The sequence below is a fragment of the Anomaloglossus baeobatrachus genome, chromosome 6 (genome assembly GCF_048569485.1).
Source record: "Anomaloglossus baeobatrachus isolate aAnoBae1 chromosome 6, aAnoBae1.hap1, whole genome shotgun sequence".
Lineage (NCBI taxonomy): Eukaryota > Metazoa > Chordata > Amphibia > Anura > Aromobatidae > Anomaloglossus > Anomaloglossus baeobatrachus.
The window spans coordinates 37,151,152-37,176,015 of NC_134358.1; the positions used below are offsets into that span (position 1 = coordinate 37,151,152).

The 24,864-nt window shown below is 45.1% G+C and overlaps 1 protein-coding gene across 2 annotated transcripts in view; it reads left to right on the plus strand.

Moving 5' to 3' along the window:
- The window catches only part of ADCY8 (adenylate cyclase 8), a 430,517-nt gene that overhangs the window by 291,946 nt on the left and 113,707 nt on the right, over positions 1 to 24,864 (plus strand). Inside the window, exon 8 of one of the 2 annotated variants that reach the window (XM_075352858.1) lies at positions 17,137 to 17,334. The exons of the other annotated variant lie outside the window; for it this stretch is intronic. Within the exon in view, the coding sequence (XP_075208973.1) occupies positions 17,137 to 17,334 (198 nt within the window). The remainder of the gene's footprint in view (positions 1 to 17,136; positions 17,335 to 24,864) is intronic. 2 annotated transcript variants of the gene reach the window in all.

Here is a 24,864-nt window from a genome sequence, read left to right on the forward strand (position 1 = left end):
TTTCAAGTAAAGGCACAAAGAGCTTCCCAATTTCAAGTTGAGACACAAAGATGTTCTCAATTTCCCGTACAGACTCAAAGACCTTCCCAATTTCCAGTAAAAATACATAGACCTTCCCAGTTTCCAGTATACACACAAAAACCTTCCCAATTTCCAGTAAAGACCTTTCTAATTTCCAGTAGAGACACAAAGACCTTTCGAATTTCCAGTAAAGACTCAAAGACCTTCCCAATTTTCAGTAGAGACATAAAAACCCTAACAATTTCCTTTTATAGACACAAAGACCATCCCAATTTCCGGTGTAGACACAAAGACCTTCCCAATTTCCAGTAGAGACCTAAAAACCCTCCCAATTTCCTTTATAGACACAAAGACCCTCCCAATTTCCGGTGTAGACACAAAGACCTTCCCAATTTCCAGTAGAGACCTAAAAACCCTCCCAATTTCCTTTATAGACACAAAGACCCTCCCAATTTCCGGTGTAGACACAAAGACCTTCCCAATTTCCAGTAGAGACACAAAGACTTTCCCAATTTCCAGTAGAGACACAAAGACCTTCCGAATTTCCTGTAGAGACACAAAGAGCTTCCTAATTTCCAGTAAAGACCTTTCCAATTTCCAGTAAAGACACAAAGTCCCTCTCAATTTCCAGAAGAAACACAGAGACCTTCACAATTTCCAATAGAGACACAAAGACCGTTCCAATTTTCAGTAGAGTCACAAAGACCTTCCCAATTTCTAGTAAACATCTTTCCAATTTCCAGTAGAGATGCAAAGACCGTTTCAATTTCCAGTATAGACACCAAGACCTTCCCAATTTCCAGTTGAAACCTTTTCAATTTCCAGTAGACACTAAAACCTTTCCAATGTCCAGTAAAGACACAAAACCATCCCAATTTCCAATAAAGACCTTTCCAATTTCCAGTAGAGACACAAAGACCTTGCCAAATTCCATTAAAGACACAAAGACCTTCCAAATTTCCCATAGAAACACAAAGACCTTCCCAATTTTCAGTAAAGATACAAAGACTTTCCCAATTTCCAGTAAAGACACAAAGACCTTCCCAATTTCCAGTAGAGACCCAAAGACCTTTCCAATTTCCAGTGACGACACAAACACCTTCCAATTTTCCCATAGAAACACAAAGACCTTCCAGATTTCCAGTAGAGACTCAAACACTTTCCAAATTTCCAGAGGAAACACCTAGACCTTCCCAATTTCAAGTAGAGACACAAAGACCTTCCGAATTTCCAGTAGAAACCCCTAGGCCTTCTCAATTTCCAGTAGAGACACAAAGACCTTCCTAATTTCCAGTAGAGACACCTAAACCTTCTCAATTTCGAGTAGAGACACAAAGACCTTCCCGATTCCCAGTGGAGACACGAAGACCTTCCTAATTTCTAGTTATGACACAAAGACCTTCCCAATTACCAGTAAAGACACAAGACCTACCCCACTCCCAATATTCCATCTCGGTGTCTCTCCTGATAGAGATGGATTACACTTGGCGATCTGCAGCTCAAAACAAGTTAACCAGAAGTGAGACACCTACATACCTGCATTTTAATATGAGTCTTTAGGGACAAAGGCAAAATAATTTCAAAATACAGTAATTTGCAGTCCATGTACCACATCATCTATCAGATGAGATGAAGTTGCTCAAAATTACCAGCACCATTTAACAACTATGAAATCTGCGCTTCAAGTGATAGTAGTATAAAATTATAGACTTCTGCCTACCACTAGGGGGAGCTTGCATCATCCTGACAATACTGTAAGGTTCTATGGAAAAGAATGACTTTCCTTAAAGTTATTAGGAGTTGAAGGTTATTTTAATCTTACCTTTATTAGCTACTATTGTGTCAGTAATTGGAAACCGCCTTAGATAATATCTGTCTTCTGTATCGTGTCCTGTCTGCTGTTTCAGTGGCCGAGCTTCTCTGTATCATGCCTTTATGTTTTGTCTTTATTTCATCCTATTGCGGCTCATCATGTTCCGCTCCTGTCCACCGAAAGTATCTGGTATTAAAGCTGAGCCCCATTCAAATAATTACTGCAATATTACACATAGCCGGACGTCAGCAGCCATGTTTTTCTAATTTTGTATTACCCCTTCAACTCTTCCAACCATGACAGTCTTACGAACAGGGTCTTCTCATTAGTTGTCCTAAATAAGTTGGAGAATTACTTTCTAGTTTATGCTTTTCTGTTTTAAAGAATTTTCCTGAGCTGTAAAATTGATGAGCTTTCCTTAAGTTGTGGTGTCACATCTGTCTGCTGGCAGTCACATCGATCAGCTAGAGGTGGTTACATTCCCTTGTATATTAACAGTGCCATATTCTTAGCAGTGGCGGTGCCTGGTATAGCAACTCCAGCTCTAGTTACTTGAATATGATGGAGGTAGTGATGAGCAGGCACTACCATGCTCGGGTGCTCAGTACTCGTAACTAGTGATGAGCGGGCACTACCATGCTCAGGTGCACAGTACTCGTAACTAGTGGTGAGCGGGCACTACCATGCTCGGGTGCTCAGTACTCGTAACTAGTGGTGAGCGGGCACTACCATGCTCGGGTGCTCAGTACTCGTAACTAGTGGTGAGCGGGCACTACCATGCTCGGGTGCTCAGTACTGGTAACTAGTGATGAGCGGGCACTACCATGCTCGGGTGCTCAGTACTCGTAACTAGTGATGAGTGGGCACTACCATGCTCAGGTGCTCAGTACTCGTAACTAGTGATGAGTGGGTACTACCATGCTCGGGTGCTCAGTACTCGTAACTAGTGATGAGCGGGCACTACCATGCTCGGGTGCTCAGTACTCGTAACTAGTGATGAGCGGGCACTACCATGCTCGGGTGCTCAGTACTCGTAACTAGTGATGAGCGGGCACTACCATGCTCGGGTGCTCAGTACTCGTAACTAGTGGTGAGCGGGCACTACCATGCTCGGGTGCTCAGTACTCGTAACTAGTGGTGAGCGGACACTACCATGCTCGGGTGCTCAGTACTCGTAACTAGTGGTGAGCGGGCACTACCATGCTCGGGTGCTCAGTACTGGTAACTAGTGATGAGCGGGCACTACCATGCTCGGGTGCTCAGTACTCGTAACTAGTGATGAGTGGGCACTACCATGCTCGGGTGCTCAGTACTCGTAACTAGTGATGAGCGGGCACTACCATGCTCGGGTGCTCAGTACTCGTAACTAGTGATGAGTGGGCACTACCATGCTCGGGTGCTCAGTACTCGTAACTAGTGATGAGCGGGCACTACCATGCTCGGGTGCTCAGTACTCGTAACTAGTGATGAGTGGGCACTACCATGCTCGGGTGCTCAGTACTCGTAACTAGTGATGAGCGGGCACTACCATGCTCGGGTGCTCAGTACTCGTAACTAGTGATGAGTGGGCACTACCATGCTCGGGTGCTCAGTACTCGTAACTAGTGATGAGCGGGCACTACCATGCTCGGGTGCTCAGTACTCGTAACTAGTGATGAGCGGGCACTACCATGCTCGGGTGCTCAGTACTCGTAACTAGTGATGAGTGGGCACTACCATGCTCGGGTGCTCAGTACTCGTAACTAGTGGTGAGCGGGCACTACCATGCTCGAGTGCTCCGCCGTACTCGTAACTAGTGATGAGCGGGCACTACCATGCTCGGGTGCTCAGTACTCGTAACTAGTGATGAGCGGGCACTACCATGCTCGAGTGCTTCGCCGTACTCGTAACTAGTGATGAGCGGGCACTACCATGCTCGGGTGCTCAGTACTCGTAACTAGTGATGAGCGGGCACTACCATGCTCGAGTGCTCCGCCGTACTCGTAACTAGTGATGAGCGGGCACTACCATGCTCGGGTGCTCAGTACTCGTAACTAGTGGTGAGCGGGCACTACCATGCTCGAGTGCTCCGCCGTACTCGTAACTAGTGATGAGCGGGCACTACCATGCTCGAGTGCTCCGCCGTACTCGTAACTAGTGGTGAGCGGGCACTACCATGCTCGGGTGCTCAGTACTTGTAACTAGTGATGAGCGGGCACTACCATGCTCGAGTGCTCCGCCGTACTCGTAACTAGTGATGAGCGGGCCCTACCATGCTCGAGTGCTCCGCCGTACTCGTAACTAGTGATGAGTGAGCACTACCATGCTCAGGTGCTCAGTACTCGTAACTAGTGATGAGTGAGCACTACCATGCTCAGGTGCTCAGTACTCGTAACTAGAGATGAGCGGGCACTACTATGCTCAGGTGCTCAGTACTCGTAACTAGTGATGAGCGAGCACTACCATGCTCAGGTGCTCAGTACTCGTAACTAGTGATGAGCGAGCACTACCATGCTCAGGTGCTCAGTACTTGTAACTAGTGATGAGCGGGCACTACCATGCTCAGGTGCTCAGTACTCGTAACTTGTGATGAGCAGGCACTACCATGCTCAGGTGCTCAGTACTTGTAACTAGTGATGAGGGAGCACTACCATGCTCGAGTGCTCGGTACTCGTAACTAGTGATGAGCGAGCACTACCATGCTCAGGTGCTCAGTACTCGTAACTAGTGATGAGCGAGCACTACCATGCTCAGGTGCTCAGTACTTGTAACTAGTGATGAGCGAGCACTACCATGCTCGAGTGCTCGGTACTCGTAACTAGTGATGAGCGGGCACTACCATGCTCGAGTGCTCCGTACTCGTAACTAGTGATTAGCGAGCACTACCATGCTCGGGTGCTCAGTACTCGTAACTAGTGATGAGCGGGCACTACCATGCTCAGGTGCTCAGTACTCTTAACTAGTGATGAGCGGGCACTACCATGCCCAGGTGCTCAGTACTCGTAACTAGTGATGAGCGGGCACTACCATGCTCGGATGTTCAGTACTCGTACGGTAACTAGTGATCAGCGAGCACTACTATGCTCATCACTAGTTCTGAGTACTGAGCACTCGAGCATGGTAGTGCCCGCTCATCACTAGTTACGAGTACCGAGCACTCGAGCATGGTAGTGCCCGCTCATCACTAGTTACGAGTACTGAGCACCCGAGCATGGTAGTGCTCACTCATCACTAGTTACGAGTACCGAGCAATCGAACATGGTAGTGCCCGCTCATCACTAGTTACGAGTACCGAGCACTCGAGCATGGTAGTGCCCGCTCATCACTAGTTACGAGTACTGAGCACTTGAGCATGGTAGTGCTCGCTCATCACTAGTTACGAGTACTGAGCACTTGAGCATGGTAGTGCCCGCTCATCACTAGTTACCAGTACTGAGCACCCGAGCATGGTAGTGCCCGCTCATCACTAGTTACGAGTACCGAGCACTCGAGCATGGTAGTGCCCGCTCATCACTAGTTACGAGTACTGAGCACTTGAGCATGGTAGTGCTCGCTCATCACTAGTTATGAGTACTGAGCACTTGAGCATGGTAGTGCCCGCTCATCACTAGTTACGAGTACTGAGCACCTGAGCATGGTAGTGTCTGCTCATCACTAGTTACGAGTACTGAGCACCCGAGCATGGTAGTGCCCGCTCATCACTAGTTACGAGTACTGAGCACTTGAGCATGGTAGTGCCCGCTCATAACTAGTTACGAGTACTGAGCATGGTAGTGCCCGCTCATCACTAGTTACGAGTACCGAGCATGGTAGTGCCCGCTCATCACTAGATGGATCTGCTTTGAGCTGTTATACCAAGCACGGACTCTGCTAAAACTACGGCATTGTCTCTGATAAACCAAGAAGGTCATGTGGTAGTTGGATAGAACTTCAGTTACTTTAGTCAACTGATCGGTTAGGTTTCTAAGGATGGGCCATCACAAAAGAGTCCCCTTTGAAAGGGTATTTGTAGTTCAGGAAAAAAAAAATTGTGGTGCACTACTGTTAAAGGGGTTGTCTTATGTTCTATCTTCAGGAGTGCATTGCTCCCTTGCATCTTGGCTTCCTGCCTGCTGGGAACGGTGCACTACTGATTGATTGACATTTCAGACCAGCATTATAGTTGCACTGCTTATCCAAACTGTGCGCTCTCCGACATCGTGAAATTACATCTTTGCTTCTGAAGCATCGGAGGAGCACATGGGCACTGAAGCTGCTAGAGTCCAAAGACTCAGCCAGCTTTAGAGCAGCGCCTGCAAGTGACTCGCCCACCCCAGGGCTATGGGACACCCGGTGCCGGGCTGGACTAGTCCGGTGGTAGTCAGTGGTGGCTGGGCCCGGCTCCGTGGCCCTGGTGGGTGTCAGTAGAATATGTGGCTTGCTTGTTAATGGTTGTGTTTGTGACGCCACCTGTGGTATGCGGCTACTAAGCCGCCGCTGCTGTGTGAGGCCACCGGGATGATGTTATAGCAGCAATGGTGGTACTGCTCCCCACAGGTGGAGCGGTGCCCGGGGCACAGTTGGTGCTTGTGGAAGTCTATGGTGCTGTGTGACTAACACGGTGCAGGGCCGACAAGCAATGAAAGAAACAGGCAAAAACAGTAGTCTCTTTACCTTCTCCTCTTTTACTCGGCAGAAACTTAGTCCAGGGAGACCGTCACAGATGGTAAAGATGGTCCGGCCGGCCTGGAAGTGCCTGGGGTGATCTTTGGCCAGTTGAGTATGAGGCCTACTCCTTAATCTTTCTCTGCTGTGTTAGGACACTGCACTTTGGGTTAGCAATTGCCCTCTTGCTGCTGGGACTTGTTGTTCGTCCCCTTTTCTGTGGGGTAGACTGCGCAGGCCCTCTCTGGTGCTTCTCTGCTGGAGTCCACACCAGGCCCTTGGAATGCAGCTGTACCTTCAGATTGCTTCTGGGCCAGGGGGCTTGCAGCTCTCCTGCCCTCCGGATTCAGCTACCAGGGATGGATTTTATGCCCTGGCAACTACAGACTCCGATGTCCGAGTCTCTGCTGTGCCTCTCTGCTCCCCTTGCTTCACTGGGCCAAGCTATCCAAGCTCTAGGCCCCAGTTTCACAAGGCAGCACTACTCTGCGTCTGTCCTCTTTCACTCCTGTCTCCAGACTACTAACCCCCACTTCCTCCTTACAGCCAGACTTAAGGAATGCTCCCTGAAGTTCCAGGTTCAGAGCTCCCCCTGCTGGCCGGAGGGAGAACTGCGGTTGGTGTTACACTTACTGGCCAATAGATCTCCCAATTACCTCCAGGCTCAGCATTAACCCTTTGGGAGGGCAATGCTGTTGTGGCGACCAGGTTCTGGGGCGCCACACAAGCTCTATAGCAAAGAACTTGTAAGTGCTGCTCTTCTTGCCTACAATACTGGGCCTTGATCATGGAGTGCAAAAATGGCTGGTAACTTAGAAAACAAGCAGGGAAGAGTTTAAAAAAAATCCCTTCCTTTTTGAAAACAGAGCATATTTTTATTACCCACTTAAGATGATGAGACTGACCCTTTAATAAGTGTTGTGCAGCAACACCCATGAAATCTACTCCCGGCGTGAGATATATTATAGAAAATCTGCCAGCCAAAAGTAGCCCCTCTTGTAACGAGAGTGGTATAAATAAAAAAAATGCTGCCATTTTTGGTGCAAAACTAATATTTAGTAAAAATCATTACTGGATGGAAGTGGTGGAGACAGAAAAGTAGGATCCAAAAAAATGGGGGCAGAAACAGTGACATACCTGTCCGTGGGCTGTGTATGATATTGCAGCATTACAACTTGATTGCAAGGAACCTCAACAGGAGGTTTCTTCAAACATCCTGGAGCCCTGACCCCCGATCTTCTGTCTATGAGGCTTGGGCGGATGCTCCTGTTTCTTGATCCCAGACAGACTGGATGATGTGAGATCAGGTCTCTGCGGGGGCCGGATCATGACCTCCAGGGCACTGTGGGGTCGGATCATGACCTCCAGGGCACTGTGGGGTCGGATCATGACCTCCAGGGCACTGTGGGGGCCGGATCATCACCTCCAAGGCTCTGCGGGGGCCGGATCATGACCTCCAGGGCTTTGTGGGGTCGGATCATGACCTCCAGGGCACTGTAGGGGCCGGATCATCACCTCCAGGGCTCTGCGGGGGCCGGATCATCACCTCCAGGGCTCTGCGGGGACCGGATCATCACCTGTAGGGCACTGTGGGGGCCGGATCATCACCTCCAGGGCTCTGTGGTGGCCGGATCATCACCTGTAGGGCACTGTGGGGGCTGGATCATCACCTCCAGGGCACTGTGGGGGCCGGATCATCACCTCCAGGGCTCTGTGGTGGCCGGATCATGACCTCCAGGGCACTGTGGGGTTGGATCATCACCTCCAGGGCTCTGCGGGGGCCGGATCATCACCTCCAGGGCTCTGCGGGGGCCGGATATTCACCTCCAGGACTCCTCGTTCTTCTTTATGACATTGACTAGATGTTTGGGGTTGTTAAAAATAAATTTGGAGCCATTCAGTTGCCACCCTTATCATATTACATGATGCATAATTATCTGCCTGTCTTTCTGAGCATAGAGTCTACCAAGAAATGGGCAACGTTTAGGACCATAGATTTGTCCGCCCAAAAAAAAACTTAGTGCAGAAGATGAAAGACACAGCATAATTACTTATCTGTGAAATTGGAAGATGTCCAGCAGTGGCATCAACTTAGAACAGGCAGCAACCAATGGGAACCAGCAACCCCCCAACTATTGTTTGGAGACGTCTGGCCAGCACAGGTGTTCATGGTAGAATATTGGCCAAAAACAGTATCTGCCACATTAAAGCAAGATCAAGTGACCCAACTATGTTCAAAAACATAGGACCCAGCAATCATAAAAATGGCAGCTCTGACCTGATGTGTCAAAATGTTAAATATTCGGCTGTAACAAAAGGCAGTTTGTTCTCTTGGGGGCTGGAGAGCGGCACAATAATGAGGGTCTGCAGGAATAGTGAAGCACATGGGGGGGCCTATAAGTTTGGGGCTGCAGTTCAGTAATTGGAGTTTGAGATTTAGTCGCGATTTAATGATGTCCTCTATGCTGAGAAATACAGGTAGATACTTATCAGAGAGGTGTCTGATCAGCTCCAAATTTATTCCACAGCCGGAGAACAAACCCAAAAATCCAGCCAATATCATTAGCAAGAACGGGGAGTTTTGGAGGTGATGATCCTGGCCCCCGCAGAGCCCTGATTATTTTTTATATATATATATATATATATATATATATAATCTGTCATGGCTGAAAGTGTTGGCACCCTTGAAATTGCTCCTGAAAATGAAGTATTTGTGCCCAAAAAAATATTGATTGCAATTGCGCATGTTTTGTTATACACATGTTTATTTCCTTTGAAAAAAATCCAAATTGGACATACTTTCACACAAAATTCCAAAAATGCGCAAGACAAAATTGTTGGCACCTTTCCTAAATTGTGGGTAATCAACTTGGTTTCAAGCAAACTCACTTGTGCCAGGTGTGGGCAATATGAAACTCACACCTGAAACCAGAGAAAAAAGGAGAGAAGTTGACTTAATCTTTCTCTTGTGTGTGTGTGTGTGCTACACTAAGCATGGAGAACAAAAAGAGGAGAAGAGAACTGTCTGGGGACTTGATAACCAAAATTGTTTAAAATATATCAACAATCTCAAGGTTACAAGTCCATCTCCAAAGAGCTTGATGTTCCTTTATCCATGTTGCACAACAAATTCAAGACGTTTACAACCAATGGCACTGTAGCTAATCTCACTGGACGAGAACGGCAGAGAAATAGTGATAAAATGTGGCACCGCAGGATAGTCCGGATGGTGGATAAGCCACCTCAATCAAATTCCAAAGAAATTCAAGCTGTCCTGCAGGCTTAGGGGGTATCAATGTCAACATGAACTATCTGGTGATATTTGAATGAAATGAAATGCTATGGAAGAGACCCAGGAGGCCCCCACTGCTGACACAGAGACATAGAAAAAGCTAGACTGCAGTTTAAAAAAATGTACTGAGTAAGAAAAATCCTTCTTGGAAAGTGTCTTGTGGACAGATGAGACCAAGATAGAGCTTTTTGGTAAAGTATATCATTCTACTGTTTACCGAAAACATGAGGCCTACAAAAAAAAGAACACAGGACCTACAGTCGAGTATGGTGGAGGTCAGAGATATTTTGTAGTTGTTTTGCTGGTTCTGAGTCTGGGGGCCCTGACTGTGTGCAACGCATCATGAAATCCGAAGACTACCAAAGGATTTTGGGTGGCAATGTAGTGCCCAGTGTACGTCCTAGGTCATGGGTCTTCCAGTAAAACAGTGACTTCAAACACTTCAAGAAGCCCCCAGAAATGAATGGAAACAAAGTGCTGGAGAATTCTGAAGTGGCAGCAATGAGTCCGGATCTAAATCCCATTGACACCTATGGAGAGATCTTAAAATTGCTGTTGGAAGAAGAGAAGACGCCTTCAGATATGAGAGACCTGGAGAAGTTTATAAAAAAGAGTCCGAAATTCCAGGTGAGAGGAGTAAGAAGCTTGTGGACGGTTATAGAAAGCGACTGATTGCAGGTATTTATTCCAAAGGGTAAAGGGCGTGCAACCAAATATTAAGGTAAAGGGGACAACAATTTTGACCGGTCCATTTTGGGGGGTTTGCTTAAAATTTGCCTTTTCTTCTGTATATTTTTGTGTTGTTCCAATACATACAAAGGAAATAAAGATGTGTATAACGAAACTTGGGTACTTGCAATCATTTTCTGGGAGAAATACTTCATTTTCTGGAACAATTTCAAGGGTGCCAACACTTTTAGCCATGACTGTAGTGTATATATATATATGAAATGAATTTGATTTATTTTGGTTTAATGCAGCTTAAATCACTTAATACTATGGAAATGCCACATCCGTCCATCCGTCTTTTTACTGCTTCAGGGAAAGATGAGCAGTTTTGAGCCTAATGCCCAATAATGTCTATTTTACGTCCATTTTCCCTGTAGTCACTTCTGGAAAAGAGGCTTTTTTCGCGAGGTTAATTGATAACTTATCTTGCATTGGCTTTTTGGCAGTAATGTAATTTACTGCAGCAATTAGATGAGTTCAGTAGCTTTATACAGTACAATGGGGGCAGTAGAAAGAAAATTCTCGTCCTCATTGGAAACATTGTGTCCTCTGACAATAGATGAGTTTGTTAAATTGCCGTTTTCAGATTTGTAGCATGTGTCACTGAGCGGCGAGATCTAATGAATGGGAATCAGAATAATGCAGCAAATGGACGGATTACTTTGTGGAATATCAATGAACAATGCCGTGATTTTTATGGGGCGAGATCGGCAATTCAGTTTCCGTGGGCATTGACATTTGCGTTAATCGCATCACTGATGTCTGTCTTCCATCTTGAAAAATTAGCACCAGGCACTACAATGTTCCTTAGTGTCTTCCATCTTGGGCTTTCCATTTTTGCAAAAATTTGGGGGTTTTTTTTGCAATTGGGTTAGCATCTTCCAAAGGATAGATAACTTGCTGATTGCTGGGTCCACCACTGGATGGGACTTTGGTGTGCCCCTTTTTTAATGGAGTGATGGCGGTGAATCCCCTGATGCCTTCCTTTTCCGTGGGACTGATTAAGATAGCCGGGCATTGTACTCCAATATCGCTGAAGGTTTCTCTCTTAAGGCAGCTTTACATGCAACGATATCGCTAACAAGATATCGCTGGGGTCACGGAATTTGTGAGGCATATCCGGCGTCGTTAGCGACGTCATTGCATGTGAGACCTACGAGCGTCCGCTAACGATCAGAAATACTCACCAAATCGTTGATCGTTGACATGTCATTCATTTCCCAAATATCGCTGCTCGTTCTGGACGCAGGTTGTTTGTCGTTCCTGAGGCAGCACACATCGCTACATGTGACACCCCGGGAACGACTAACAACAGCGTTCCTGCGTCCCCTGACAACTAGGTGGGCGTGTCGTTAATGCGGCTGCTCTCAGCCCCTTCACTTCTATTGGTGGGCCGCTGTGTGACGTCGCTGTGACGCCGCACGAATCTCTCCCTTAAAAAAGAGGTTGTTTGCCGGCTACAGCGACGTCGTTAGGAAGGTAAGTTGGTGTGACGCGTACCGGCGATATTGTTCGCCTTGGGCAGCGATTTGCCCATGACACACAAATGACGGGGGCGGTTGCGATCGCTAGCGACATCGCAGCGTGTAAAGCGGCCTTTAGTCTCAGTGGAAATTATGTAAAACCATTCAGGTAGCTAGCTAGCTGGTATATCCAATTGGTGATTTATAGAGTGGTGGGTTCCCAGCCTCCATCAGATGTGTAAGTTACGGTCAACGGGGGGCATCAAGAATCCGGGAGTTGACCCAAAGGGCCATACACCAGACTCCCCTGTGGAAGCTAACCAGTTATGAACCCCTATACAGGAATTGTCTGGCACAGCCAAGGGGGGCCTAAATGCACGACTGACCAGTGGAGGCCAGCTCTTACGAACTGGTAAAGTCTTCCAGCATCCGGTGCTGGTGTGCTCGGACATCGCAACACGGAGATGGTGGTAGAAAGCAGGCTCTAAGATGAGACACAGGTTAGCAGCACAGAAATGGAACTAGGACAAGGCAAGCAGTGCTAGACACAGTAGTGTAATGGAACCTGAGAACTAGCAACACACTAACTAGAAGGCAACGTTGCTCAGGCGCCTCCTGTAAAGGGAGGCAGTCTTAAATACCTTAAGGTAACAGGTGACCTTCTGGGATCACTTCCGGGTAATGGGATTCTGGCCCTTTAAGAAAGGAGGCGTGGCCACACGCACCCTATGGGTACTCACAGAAGGGCTGTGCACGGCCTGGAAGCAGTAAGAGGCCGTGGCAGACCCTGAGACAGGAGAGGAGAGTGTGGAACCGCCGGGCGGGTGAGGAGAGCGGCGACCATGCCAAGGCCTGGGAGCTGCTGTGTGGATGTGCAATTCTGGGACCAAGACCGGGCGCTACAATGTGATACATATCCCATGGATATAATCTAAAAATGACTGGTTAGGATAACTTTAATCAGGGAAGGTGGATGGGTCTCACAACTAGATCATGCCTATAATCAATGTGTATCCATTGGGGAAATCCAGTGCTGGACCTCGTTTTGCAAGGCCAAAATGTCCATCAAAGCCTTGAGGGGACTTTTGGGTATCAAAGGTCCATGAGCCTCATATTCGATTTTAACCCAATAAACGAGGGTCCTGGCTCAACATGCTCGGATAGGATTTACAGAAAGGGCCTGCTAACACTATTAGAAGATACTAAGATAATCAATGAAGTCTAAGCTGCCCTAAAGGAGGTTGTGAGTTATTAGAAAATTGGGGTTTCTTGGGTTTTTTAAAATTATGTAAAGAATAAGGAATGTTCTAATAGAAAGAAGTAAGAATTATTTCCCCCACAAAATCTCTACTCTTTAGCTCGGCTTGATGACTTGTTGACATTTCAGCCATTCACTGGTAATATTTGCACTAACAACATGACTACCGAGGCCAATGATTGTCTGCAGTGCTTATGTGACTGAGGAATTGGACATCATGACTTCCAGGAGATTCAATGGATGAGTGATGTTTATTTCTTTATGTTTCTAAATTCTGAGCTCTTCGCCCATTGATCTAAACATCTTGTAGAGGAAGGGGAGTCCCCATTTTTTAATTTTATTATTTTACCAAATTCTCAACTCTTTACTCATTGAAACACATTTTGTAGAGGAAAGGTAGTCCAAATTTTTCAATTTCTTTATTTTACAAAATTCTCAACTCCGACCATTGACATAAACACATTTTGTCGAAACAGGGGAGTCCTCATTTTACAATTTCTTTGTTTTACAAAATTCTCAACTCTTTGCCCATTGAAATAAACATTTTATAGAGGAAGGGGAGTCATTTTAAAATTTCTTTAAATTACAAAATTTTAAACTTCGCCAAATGAAACATTTTGTAGAGGAAGGGAAGTCCTAATTTTTCAATTTCTTTATTTTACAAAATTCTGAATTCTTCGCTCATTGACATTAAGATTTTGTAGAGGAAAAGGAGTCCTCATTTTTCAATTTTATTATTTTACAAAATTCTCAACTCTTCGCCCTTTGAAAATAAACAAATTTTGTAGAGGAAGGAGAGTCCTAATTTTAAAATTTCTTTATTTTACAAAATTCTCAACTCTTTACCCATTGATTTAAACATTGTGTAGTGGAAGGGGAGTGCCCATTTTCAATTTCTTTATTTTACAAAATTCTCAACTCCGCCCATTGACAAACACATTTTATAGAGGAACGGGAGTCCTCATGTTTCAATTTCTTTATTTTACAAAATTCTCAACTCTTCGCCCATTGAAAATTAACAAATTTTGTAGAGAAAGGGGAGTCCTAATTTTTCAATTTCTATATTTTACAAAATTCTCAACTCTTCGCACATTAACATAAACACAGTTTGTCAAAAAAGGGGAGTCCTCATTTTACAATTTCTTTATTTTACAAAATTCTCAACTCTGCCCATTGAAATAAACATTTTATAGAGGAAGGGGAGTCATTTTAAAATGTCTTTAAATTACAAAATTTTCAACTCTTCGCCAACTGAAACATTTTGTAGAGGAAGGGGAGTCCTAATTTTTCAATTTCTTTATTTTACAAAATTCTGAATTCTTCGCTCATTGACATTAAGATTTTGTAGAGGAAGGGGAGTCCTCATTTTTCAAATTTTATTATTTTACAAGATTCTCAACTCTTCGCACTTTTAAAATAAACAAATTTTGTAGAGGAAGGAGAGTCCTAATTTTAAAATTTATTTATTTTAAAAATTCCTAAACTCTTTGCCCATTGAAATAAACATTTTTTAGAGGAAGGGGAGTTTTCATTTTAATATGTCTGTATTTTACAAAATTCTTAACTCTTCGTCAAATGAAACATTTTGTAGAAGAAGGGGAGTCCTAATATTTCAATCTCTTTATTTTACAAATTCTCAACTCTTTGCTCATTGAAATAAACATTTTATAGAGGAAGGGGAGTCCTCATTTTACAATTTCTTTATTTTACAAAATTCTCAACTCTTTGCCCATTGAAATAAACATTTTGTAGAGGAAGGGGAGTCTTCATTTTAAAATGTCTTTATTTTACAAAATTCTCAACTCTTCGGCCATTGAAACATTTTATAGAGGAAGGGGAGTCTTCATTTTAAAATGTCTTTATTTTACAAAATTCTCAACTCTTCGGCCATTGAAACATTTTATAGAGGAAGGGGAGTCTTCATTTTAAAATGTCTTTATTTTACAAAATTCTCAACTCTTCGGTCTTTGAAAATAAAAAAAATTTGGAAAAGGAAGGAGAATCCTAATTTTAAAATTTCTTTATTTTACAAATTCCTCAACTCTTTGCCCATTGAAAAAAAAAACATTTTATAGAGGAAGGGGAGTCCAAAATTCTCCTCAATTCTTCGCCTATTGACAAAATGCTTTTGTAGAGGAAGGGGAGACTTAATTTTTCAATTTTATTATTTTACAAAATTCTCAACTCTTTGTCCTTTGAAAATCAACAAATTTTGTAGTGGAAGTTCTAATTTTAAAATGTATTTATTTTACAAATTCCTCAGCTCCTTGCCCATTGATACACATTTTATAGACGAAGGAGAGTCCTAATTTTTCAATTTATTTATTTTACAAAATTCTCAACTCTTCGCCTATTGACATAAATATTTTGTAGAGAAAGGGGAGTCCCCATTTTTCAATTTTCTAAATTCTCAACTCTTCGCCCATTGACAGGAACATATTTTGTAGAGGAAGGGGAGTCCTCATTTTTCAATTTGATTATTTTACCAAATTCTCAACTCTTCACCCATTGACATAAACAAATTTTGTGGGAAAGGCGAGTCCTCATTTTTCTATTTCTTAACTGACCAAATTCTCAACTCTTTGATCCATTGAAATAAACAAATTTTGTAGAGGAAGGGGAGTCCTCATCTTTCAATTTCTTTATGTTACAAAGTTCTCAACTCTTCGCCTATTGACAAACATTTTGTAGAGGAAGGGGAGTCCTCATTTTTCAATTTCTTTATTTTACAAAATTCTGAACTCTTCATCCATTGACATAAACATTTTGTAGAGGGAGGAGGGTCCTCATTTTTCAATTTAATTATTTTACAAAATTCTCAACTCTTCACCCATTGACATAAACATTTTGTAGAGGAACGGGAGTCCTCGTTTTCTTGGCCAGAATGGAGAGCAGCTACAAAGAGCGTCTGTCCCTCTGGAGGACTCTGTCCTGCCTTTTACAAACAACTTATTGAGTTGAATGGACACTGTGTAATACTTCATTTGGCCTGTGGTAGTGCTTCAGGGACATTGAACACTTTCCTCCATACATAAAACAGCTGGGGATCTCAGTAAAGGGGGACCCTATTAATAAGTAGGAAGTGTCCAAAGTGAAGAATACTCTTGGCATCATAGGCGTTCAAAGCTTTGCAGTTGAGTCAGTTGATGTCCCGGAAACATGTTAGACATGTTCCTTAAGGAATCATCTTCCTCTAGTTAAGAGGACTATCCTGTGGAACAGGCGGTCATGGGAGGTATTGAGCTCTCCATCAATGGGACTCTTCAATTGGAAACTTGGTAAACATATAGCTGGGATGATTTAGGAAAACCTGCGATGGCCCTTGAGGTCCCTTCCAACTTTGCCATTCCATTCTAAATGTTCACAAAGTAGTCCTTCACAAGGCCAAGCACTAAAGGAGTATAGTCCTCATCATATTACATTATCAAAGACAGGGCTCGATAAGATACCAATGGCTTGTTTAATAACATGATGCAAATTGAAATTTCGTATCTGATGCAACCAACAGGATTCATGTCTCAGAGGTCTACAGACACAAGAAGGTACTTGTGGTCCCCACCCATGAGATGCAGACCTCTACTCTTTCATCAGACGTTTAACCTCATCCATGCATCGTGTTATTAAAACGTATCCATTTACTAGATGTACACAATGAAGGAAGACGCACGATGGGTCAACATTTGGCTCCACGAGGTCTCCAGTCATTGTGTTAGTGGATGGATCTTCTGCTTTCACCTTGGCTCACTGCACTCACTAGCCGCCATCGTTGTGTAGAGGTGATGGGTGCACATGACATGAGATGTATTGTGCTCTTCTTTCAATTGCATGGAATGCTGTTTTTTGACTTGCAATGCCAACATGACCTAAAATATTGCATTTTTATTTATGACCCCAGGGGACTAGCAGGTTTTATTTTTTTGCATGTGCTTTCCCCTAGACTCTGGCTGCGCTAACAAGAAATTCAATAAATCTGCTTCCAAACCATCTTGCACAAGCTTTGCATGTCCAGTCTGGTCCTGAGGAGATTAACAAGCGAATAGAACACACCATCGACTTACGGAGTGGAGATAAGTTGAGAAGAGAGCATATCAAGCCTTTCTCACTGATGTTTAAAGACTCCAGCCTGGAGCATAAGGTAGCTGAGTCTGGGTGGCGAGACCGTATCTATCGTCTGTGTAATGGGTCTTTATGGAAAAAAAAAAATATAGATATATTTGTGAAAATTCCATGTTTTGTAAACAATGTAAAACTTGGCTCCGCCTTTTAAAGTGAACCTGCCACCAAAAATTAGTTCATTGCGTCATGTCCTTATGCCTGGGTGCACAACCTGTTGTCCAGGGACCAAATGGGCCCACAATTTCATTCTGTGCGACCGTCTCTGGCACCTTAGGTCTCCAGAGAGGTAAAAATGTTTGCACACGAATGACGCTCTTCCCTTCATAGTTTATGTGTCTCATGGAGAGAGCCCTACTTATACAAAGCCACCTACACGGTACCATAGAGGGGAAGAGGGGGCCCTCAGTTTCCACATGAGACGCCCAGGTCCGGGTTGTGAATCCAAAAGAAACGCGTTTTGGCTCCATGCCATATTCATGATTATGAGGCCAACTTCAAAGTGTCGTAAAGGGGTAGAAGAGACCCTCATTTTCCAGATAAGACGCTCAGGTCCGGGTTATGAATCCAAAAGAAACTGATGCGTTTTGGCTTCATGCCATATTTATGATTATGAGGCCACCTCCACAGTGCTGTAGGGGGACCCTCATTTTCCAGATAAGACGCCAGATCCGGGTTATGAATCCAAAAGAAACTGACGCGTTTTGGCTTCATGCCATATTCATGATTTTGAGGCCACCTTTGCAGTGCCATAGAGGGGAACAGGGAACCCACATTTTCCAGATAAGACACCCAGGTCCGGGTTGTGAATCCAAAAGAAGCTGACGCATTACGGCTTCACGCCAAATTCATGATTATAAGGCCACCTCCGCAGTGCCATAGAGGGGAAGAGGGGACCCACATTTTCCAGATAAAATGTCCATTTCAGGGTTGTGAATCCAAAAGAAACTGATGCGTTTCGGCTTCATGCGAAATTCATGATTATGAGGCCACCTATGCAGTGCCATAGAGGGGAAGCAGGGACCCTCATTTTTCAGGTAATTGGAAGTTATATGTTTTAAAAAAAACCCAGAAAATTGTCCTCTAAATCAAAATTGCAAGAGAGGAAAAAATCCGTTGACGTGAGGAAAGCATGTGATGAAAGTATAAAAACTGAATCCCGGTTAAAAAGTACAGATCGGACACACCATGTACAAAATAATAGGGAGGCACCCCTAAATGAAATCGTGTTTCGGCTTTATGCCATATTCATGGTTATGAATAAGGCATGAAGCCAAAATGCGTTGGTTTCTTTTGGTTTCAGAACCTGGACCTGTGCTTCTTATCCGGAAAATGAGGGTCCCTTCTATGGCACTTCAGTGGTGGCCTCAAATAAGTAGAGGTCTCTCCATGAGACACATAAACTATGGAGGGGAGAGTGCCAGTCGTGCACAACCATTTCTACCTCTCTGGAGTCTGGAGTCCTATGTAATTTAATTGGTGGCAGCATTTGTGTTATGGACATGATTATATGAAGCTACCCAAAATGAAGGACAGCAGGTTGTGCACCCAGGCATTAGGGCATGACGCAATGTCCATCACGTGCTTTGCTCACGTCGCCTCTTTTTTTCCTCTCTTGCAATTTCTATGGTTTAACACTAGGAGTCCCAGGAATTTTGAGCTCCATAAGGTTCCAATGGTAGAAATGTTAAATGACCCCTCTCTGGGACTTCTAGTGTTAAGGCTCAGGTGGGTATACCCTTCATGAAGCCTTTGGGGGTGTTACATAAAACAATATGTCCCTCGGCCCATAAAATTTTGAGCACACCTGCCCTAATAGACTTCTACAAATCAGTGCAATTGTCTCCAATATTCTGCCTCTAAAAAGGATTCCACTTCATAACTGCTCCAAAACAAGGGACACAAACTGCATCTTGTGATCCTTTTTGGTGCAGGTGATTGGCTTATTTTCGGCCCTCCATGTCCAGTGAATGCAATTACACTTGATAATGTGTCACCATTGTTTTAATTTAAAGATGCATCCTTTCTTGCCTTTTCTCCAAAATAATGAACAAACATCAATTGTGTGATACTTTGTCGGGAGATGTTTTTGCTATTTGTGTTTTATATGTGGCACCCCCAGTGGTTGTGATGTGAGTTGCAGACTCTAGAGATTTTGTTGTGCTAATGTGTTGAAATTGTATTAGGAGAAATGAGTGTCCTGAGACAACATTGTTTAGAAAGGGAAGACACTAGTAGTGACTTCAAATTCACAGATAATATTGAGTTAATCGGGCTTTACACGCTACGATTTCGCTACAGCGATCTCGTTGGGGTCACGGATTTTGTGACGCACATCCGGCCGCTGTAGCGATCTCGTTGTGTGTGACTCCTAGGAGCGATTTTGGATCGTTGCAAAAACGTCCAAAATCGCTCCTCGTTGACATGGGGGTCCACTCCCAATTATCGCTGGTGTCGCAGGGGCGAAGTTGATCCTCGTCCCTGCGGCAGCACACATCGCTCCGTGTGACGCTGCAGGAACGAGGATTATCTCCTTACCTGCCTCCGGCCACAATGCGGAAGGAAGGAGATGGGCGGGATGTTACGTCCCGTTCATCTCCGCCCCTCCGCTTACATCGGGCGGCCGCTTAGTGACGCCACTGTGACGCCAAACGGACCGCCCCCTTAGAAAGGAGGCGGCTCGCCGGTCACAGCGACGTCGAAGGACAGGCAGGTAAGTATGTGTGGCGGGGGTGCGCGATTTTGTGCGCGACAGGCAGCGATATGCCCGTCGCGCACAAACGATGGGGGCGGGTGTCATGCTAGCGATATTGGGCCGGATATCGCAGCATGTAAAGCCACCCTTAGTGTTTTGCCCCATCTTGAATTACTGGAAGTTTTTCTTCTAAATTCACATCCAGAGCTGGTTTCAGAACTTTGCTGGTACAGGGTTGTTAACATAATGGGTGCAGAGGAGCCCTGGAAACTAGGGGACCCCATGTGATAGTTGGGGGCCCTGTTGGTGATTTTGCATTGGGGTCCATGAGTCTCAAGTTAAAGCACTAATCATGGATACAGATTGCAGTCATAGCTAATCCTACTTCATTTACCCTTTATAGAGCAGCCTTGGATTTTTTGGATAAGGAGGGTCTAGGTGGGTGGTTCCCTATCACTGGCGGGTTGGATAAAAAACACAAAATTAATGTCGTCCTCTAAAAATTGACCCCTTGTTCCCATGCTTGAGACACTAAAGGCCCCGTTACATGCAACGACGTATCTAATTATATATTGCCGGGGTCACAGATTCCGTGACGCACATCTGGCATCGTTAGCGACATCGTTGCGTGTGACACCAACGAGCGGCCGTTACCGATGGAAAATACTCACCAAATCATCCATCGTTGACACGTCGTTCATTTTAAAAAAATCGTTGATTGTTGAAGACGCAGGTTGTTCGTCGCTCCCGAGACAGCACACATCGCTACGTGTGACACCCCAGGAACGACGAATTACAGCTTACCTGCGGCCGCCGGCAATGAGGAAGGAAGGAGGTGGGCGGGATGTTTGGCCCGCCCCTCCGCTTTTATTGGGCGGCCTCTTAGTGACGCTGCTGTGATGCTACATGAACTGCCCCCTTAGAAAGGAGGTGGTTCGTCGGCCACAGCGACGTCGCTAGGCAGGTAAGCTCCTAACGATATTGTGCGCCACAGGCAGCGATTTGCCCGTGACGCACTAACGATGGGGGCGGGTACACTCGCTAGCGATATCGCTGCATGTAAAGCCCCCTTAAGGCATTGGGTTAACTCTAGAATCTGCAGTGGCAAAGTTTACTTTGTAATATTTTTCCCATTTTTCTTTAAGAACCTCAAGGCCACGTTCACACGTTGAGTGCATTCGGTGAGTTTTTTACATCAGTATTTGTAGCCAAAACCAGGAGTGGAACAGTAAGAGGAAAAGTATAATAGAGACACGGGCACCACTCCTGTATCTGTCATCCACTCTTGGTTTTGGCTATAAATACTGAGATAGAAATATCCTACCAAATACTTAACGTGTCCACGTGGTCTAACTGTTATGTCAGGTTTTAATTATTTAGGTTTATTTAGTTCCTAAATGCAAAGTGAAACAATTTGGAATACAGCCTTTATTATACTTTTTCTACCAATTTGCTGCTACAGAGTGTGTAAGTTCTTCATCTAGTGCTTTTGCAAAAATGTTACAAATCCATCAGAGATCCCGCTCCTGGTTCTGACTGCTCTCTCTGCTCTTCACACGACCATTTTTTCTCCATCTAAGAAAAACTGTCTGATTCTGCTGATCAGGGTTTGGTCAGAGCTTGTTCTTGATCAGAGTGGCATCAGTTTTTCGCAGATTTTTTTTCATCAACTTTTTATTTATGACATTTTTTTTCCCAATATTTTACAACCATAAATCAATTATAGAAATAAAGGGAACATTCCACAGGTATACATACAATTACACTGAATATAAGCATATACGAAAACCATACTATAAGGCTCCATTAAGGGATATATTATCCTAGATTTTATATTTCACCAAGAGGAGAGAAGAGGATCGGCAACATAAACAGGTTCCATTGACACACCCCCTTTGCCCTATATACTGTGGGTACATTCCCAACCCCACTGGTCTGTTTGGGACTCACCCTGCCGAACTGTCAGAACTGATAGGTATCCCTTAGGGTATCCCACAAGGACCACGTCGAAGTGAACCCATCCATCGTATTGTGAAGCTGAGCTGTCAGCCGCTCCATATTTCTGACATCCTGAACCCGGGCGTATAAATCCGAGACAGACGGTGGGGCTACCCTTTTCCAAAACAGTGATATTAGACATTTAGTGGCTGTGAGAATATGTAGCAAAAGCTTTATTTCTGATTTGCCCAGTGATGAAGGTAGAGCATTTAGCAAGTACACCACAGGGTCCCTTCTAATCTCTCTGCTCACCAGTCTACCTATCAAGGATTCCACCTCCTCCCAAAATCCTTTGATACTTGGACATGTCCAAAATATGTGGTATAGATCCTCCCCCCCCCTTTACCACATCTCCAGCATACATCAGGGTAGGGTAGGTGCGATTAAACCTGTGCAGGAGCTCTGGGGTGTGGTACCATGTCATAAGGACCTTAACTTGGTTCTCCTTGTAGAGAGTGTTAACTGAGGACCACACCACTGACCATAGTGTTTCCGACAGAGGTCGACCGACCCAACCTTCCCACCTTTTCATATAGGTATGCTTCACTGGGTCTGAAAGGTTCCTATTTGCCAGTATACCATAAATGGCTGAAATTAGGCCCTTGGTTGAGGTCTGATTAGATCAAAGGGTCTCAAATGACGAAGGACGACGTGTCCCCATCTGACTCATAATGTCTGAGAAATAGTGCGCTATCTGCTGATATGAAAAGTATAGATGGAAGGACAATTTATATTGATATCGTAGGTCTGAGAATGATTTTAATTTTAGTGTGACTGGATTAACTATATCCCGAAAGCAATAAAGGCCAGCCTTTGCCCATTGACTCACAACCCCCGGATTCATACCTTCCGTAAAGGCTGCTTTACATGCAGCGACATCGCTAACGAGATGTCGCTGGGGTCACGGAATTCGTGACGCACATCCAGCCTCGTTAGCGAGTGGCACCAGCGACCGCTAACGATCCGAAAAGTGCCCAAAATCGTTGGTTGTTGACACGTCGATCATTTCCCAAAAATCGTTGCTCGTTTGGTACGCAGGTTGTTCGTCGTTCCTGAGGCAGCACACATCGCTACGTGTGACACCCCGGGAACGAAGAACAACAGCTTACCTGCGTCCTCCGGCAATGAGGTGGGAGTGACGTTCATGCGGTTGCTCTCCGCCCCTGCGCTTCTATTGGCGGGCCGCTGTGTGACATTGCTGTGACGCCGAACGAACCGCCCCCTTAAAAAAAGAGTTTGTTCGGCGGCCACAGCGACGTAAGGTAAGTTGGTGTGACGCGTGCCAGCGATATTGTTCACCACGGGCAGCGATTTGCCCGTGACACACGAACGACGGGGGCGGGTGTAAACGCTAGCGATGTCGATGTCACTGCGTGTAAAGCGGCCTTTAGATGTGAGGTAAACAGGAAAAACAGGAAAGGAGTTAAGAGGGAGGAATGTGTCGCTAACTGAAACTTAATCCTATACTGCCGCCATAATTCTCTTGTACACGTCATTGAGCCCAGAAGATTCCTAGAGGGGGTTTCGCTAGGGCGACCCCACACCAGGGTGCTCGGATGAAAAGGCGCCAACCAGAGCTTCTTAATCTCTGTCCATTTTTTTGTAGGCTGGTAAGGTCGTCCACGAGGCCAGACAACGCAGCTGTGATGCATAATAGTAAAGAGTAAAGGGTGCTTTACACGAGACAAGCTATCGTGCGATGCATCGTCGGGGCCACGGTTTTCATGACGCACATCCGGCATCGTTCACGACGTCATCTCGTGTGACACCTCCGAGCGACGCAGAATCGCTCACAAATCGTGAGTCGTGTGCTCGTCGCTCAGTTTTAAAAAATGGTTTAATTAAAATGGCGCCGGTTGTTCATCGTAACCGGGGTAGCACACATTGCTCCGTGTGACACCCCGGAAACGATGAACACAGCTTACCTGCGTTCCGCGGCTCCCGGCGGCTATGCGGAAGGAAGGAGGTGGGCGGGATGTTTACGTCCCGCTCATCTACGCCCCTCTGCTTCTATTGGCCGGCCGCTGTGTTATGTCGCTGTGACGCCGAACGTCCCTCCCCTTTTAGGAAGAGGATGTTCGTTGCCCACAACGAGGTCACTCAGTAGGTAAGTACATGTGACGGGGGTTTCACGACTTTGTGCGACACGGGCAGCGATTTGCCCGTGACGCACAAACGACGGGGGCGGGTGCGATCGATCGTGAAATCCCCCAATCGGTCGTCTCGTGTAAAGCAGGCATGAGTCTGGTATGCGGTGCCTCCCCGAATGCCAGATGAATTTCATGAGGGATGACTGGACTTTTTTTTTTAACACCGCCATGGGAACCCGTATCGGGAGCGTTTCAAGCAAATAGAGAAACTTAGGAATAATTAACATGTTAATTGTAGCAATTCTGCCCAGGAACGAAATCTGAAGGGATGACCATTGTTTAAGACTATTTTTAACGACTCTTGTCACGGGTGGGAAATGCGCTTGGTACATTGTTTTAAAACTGGGGGTTATTTGCACTCCCAAATATCGCAGAGAGTCCGAACGCCAAGAGTATTTAAAGTTTTGTTTAAGAATCTGTAGTTTATCCTCTGGGATATTAAGAGGTAGTGCCTCCGTTTTATCTGAATTAAGCTTATAGCCCAAAAATTTAGCATATATTGGGCTAAAGCCACATGTAAATTTGGTAGGGAAATGACAGGGTTAGTCAGGGACAGCAAGACAGCATCTGCAAATAGGGCCACCTTAAAGGATTTATCCCGGACTTTAACCCCCGTGATATTCAGATTGAGTCGAATTTGTCCCGCCAACGGTTCAATACTGAGTATATATAACAGAGGGGATAGTGGACATCCCTGTCTCGTACCATT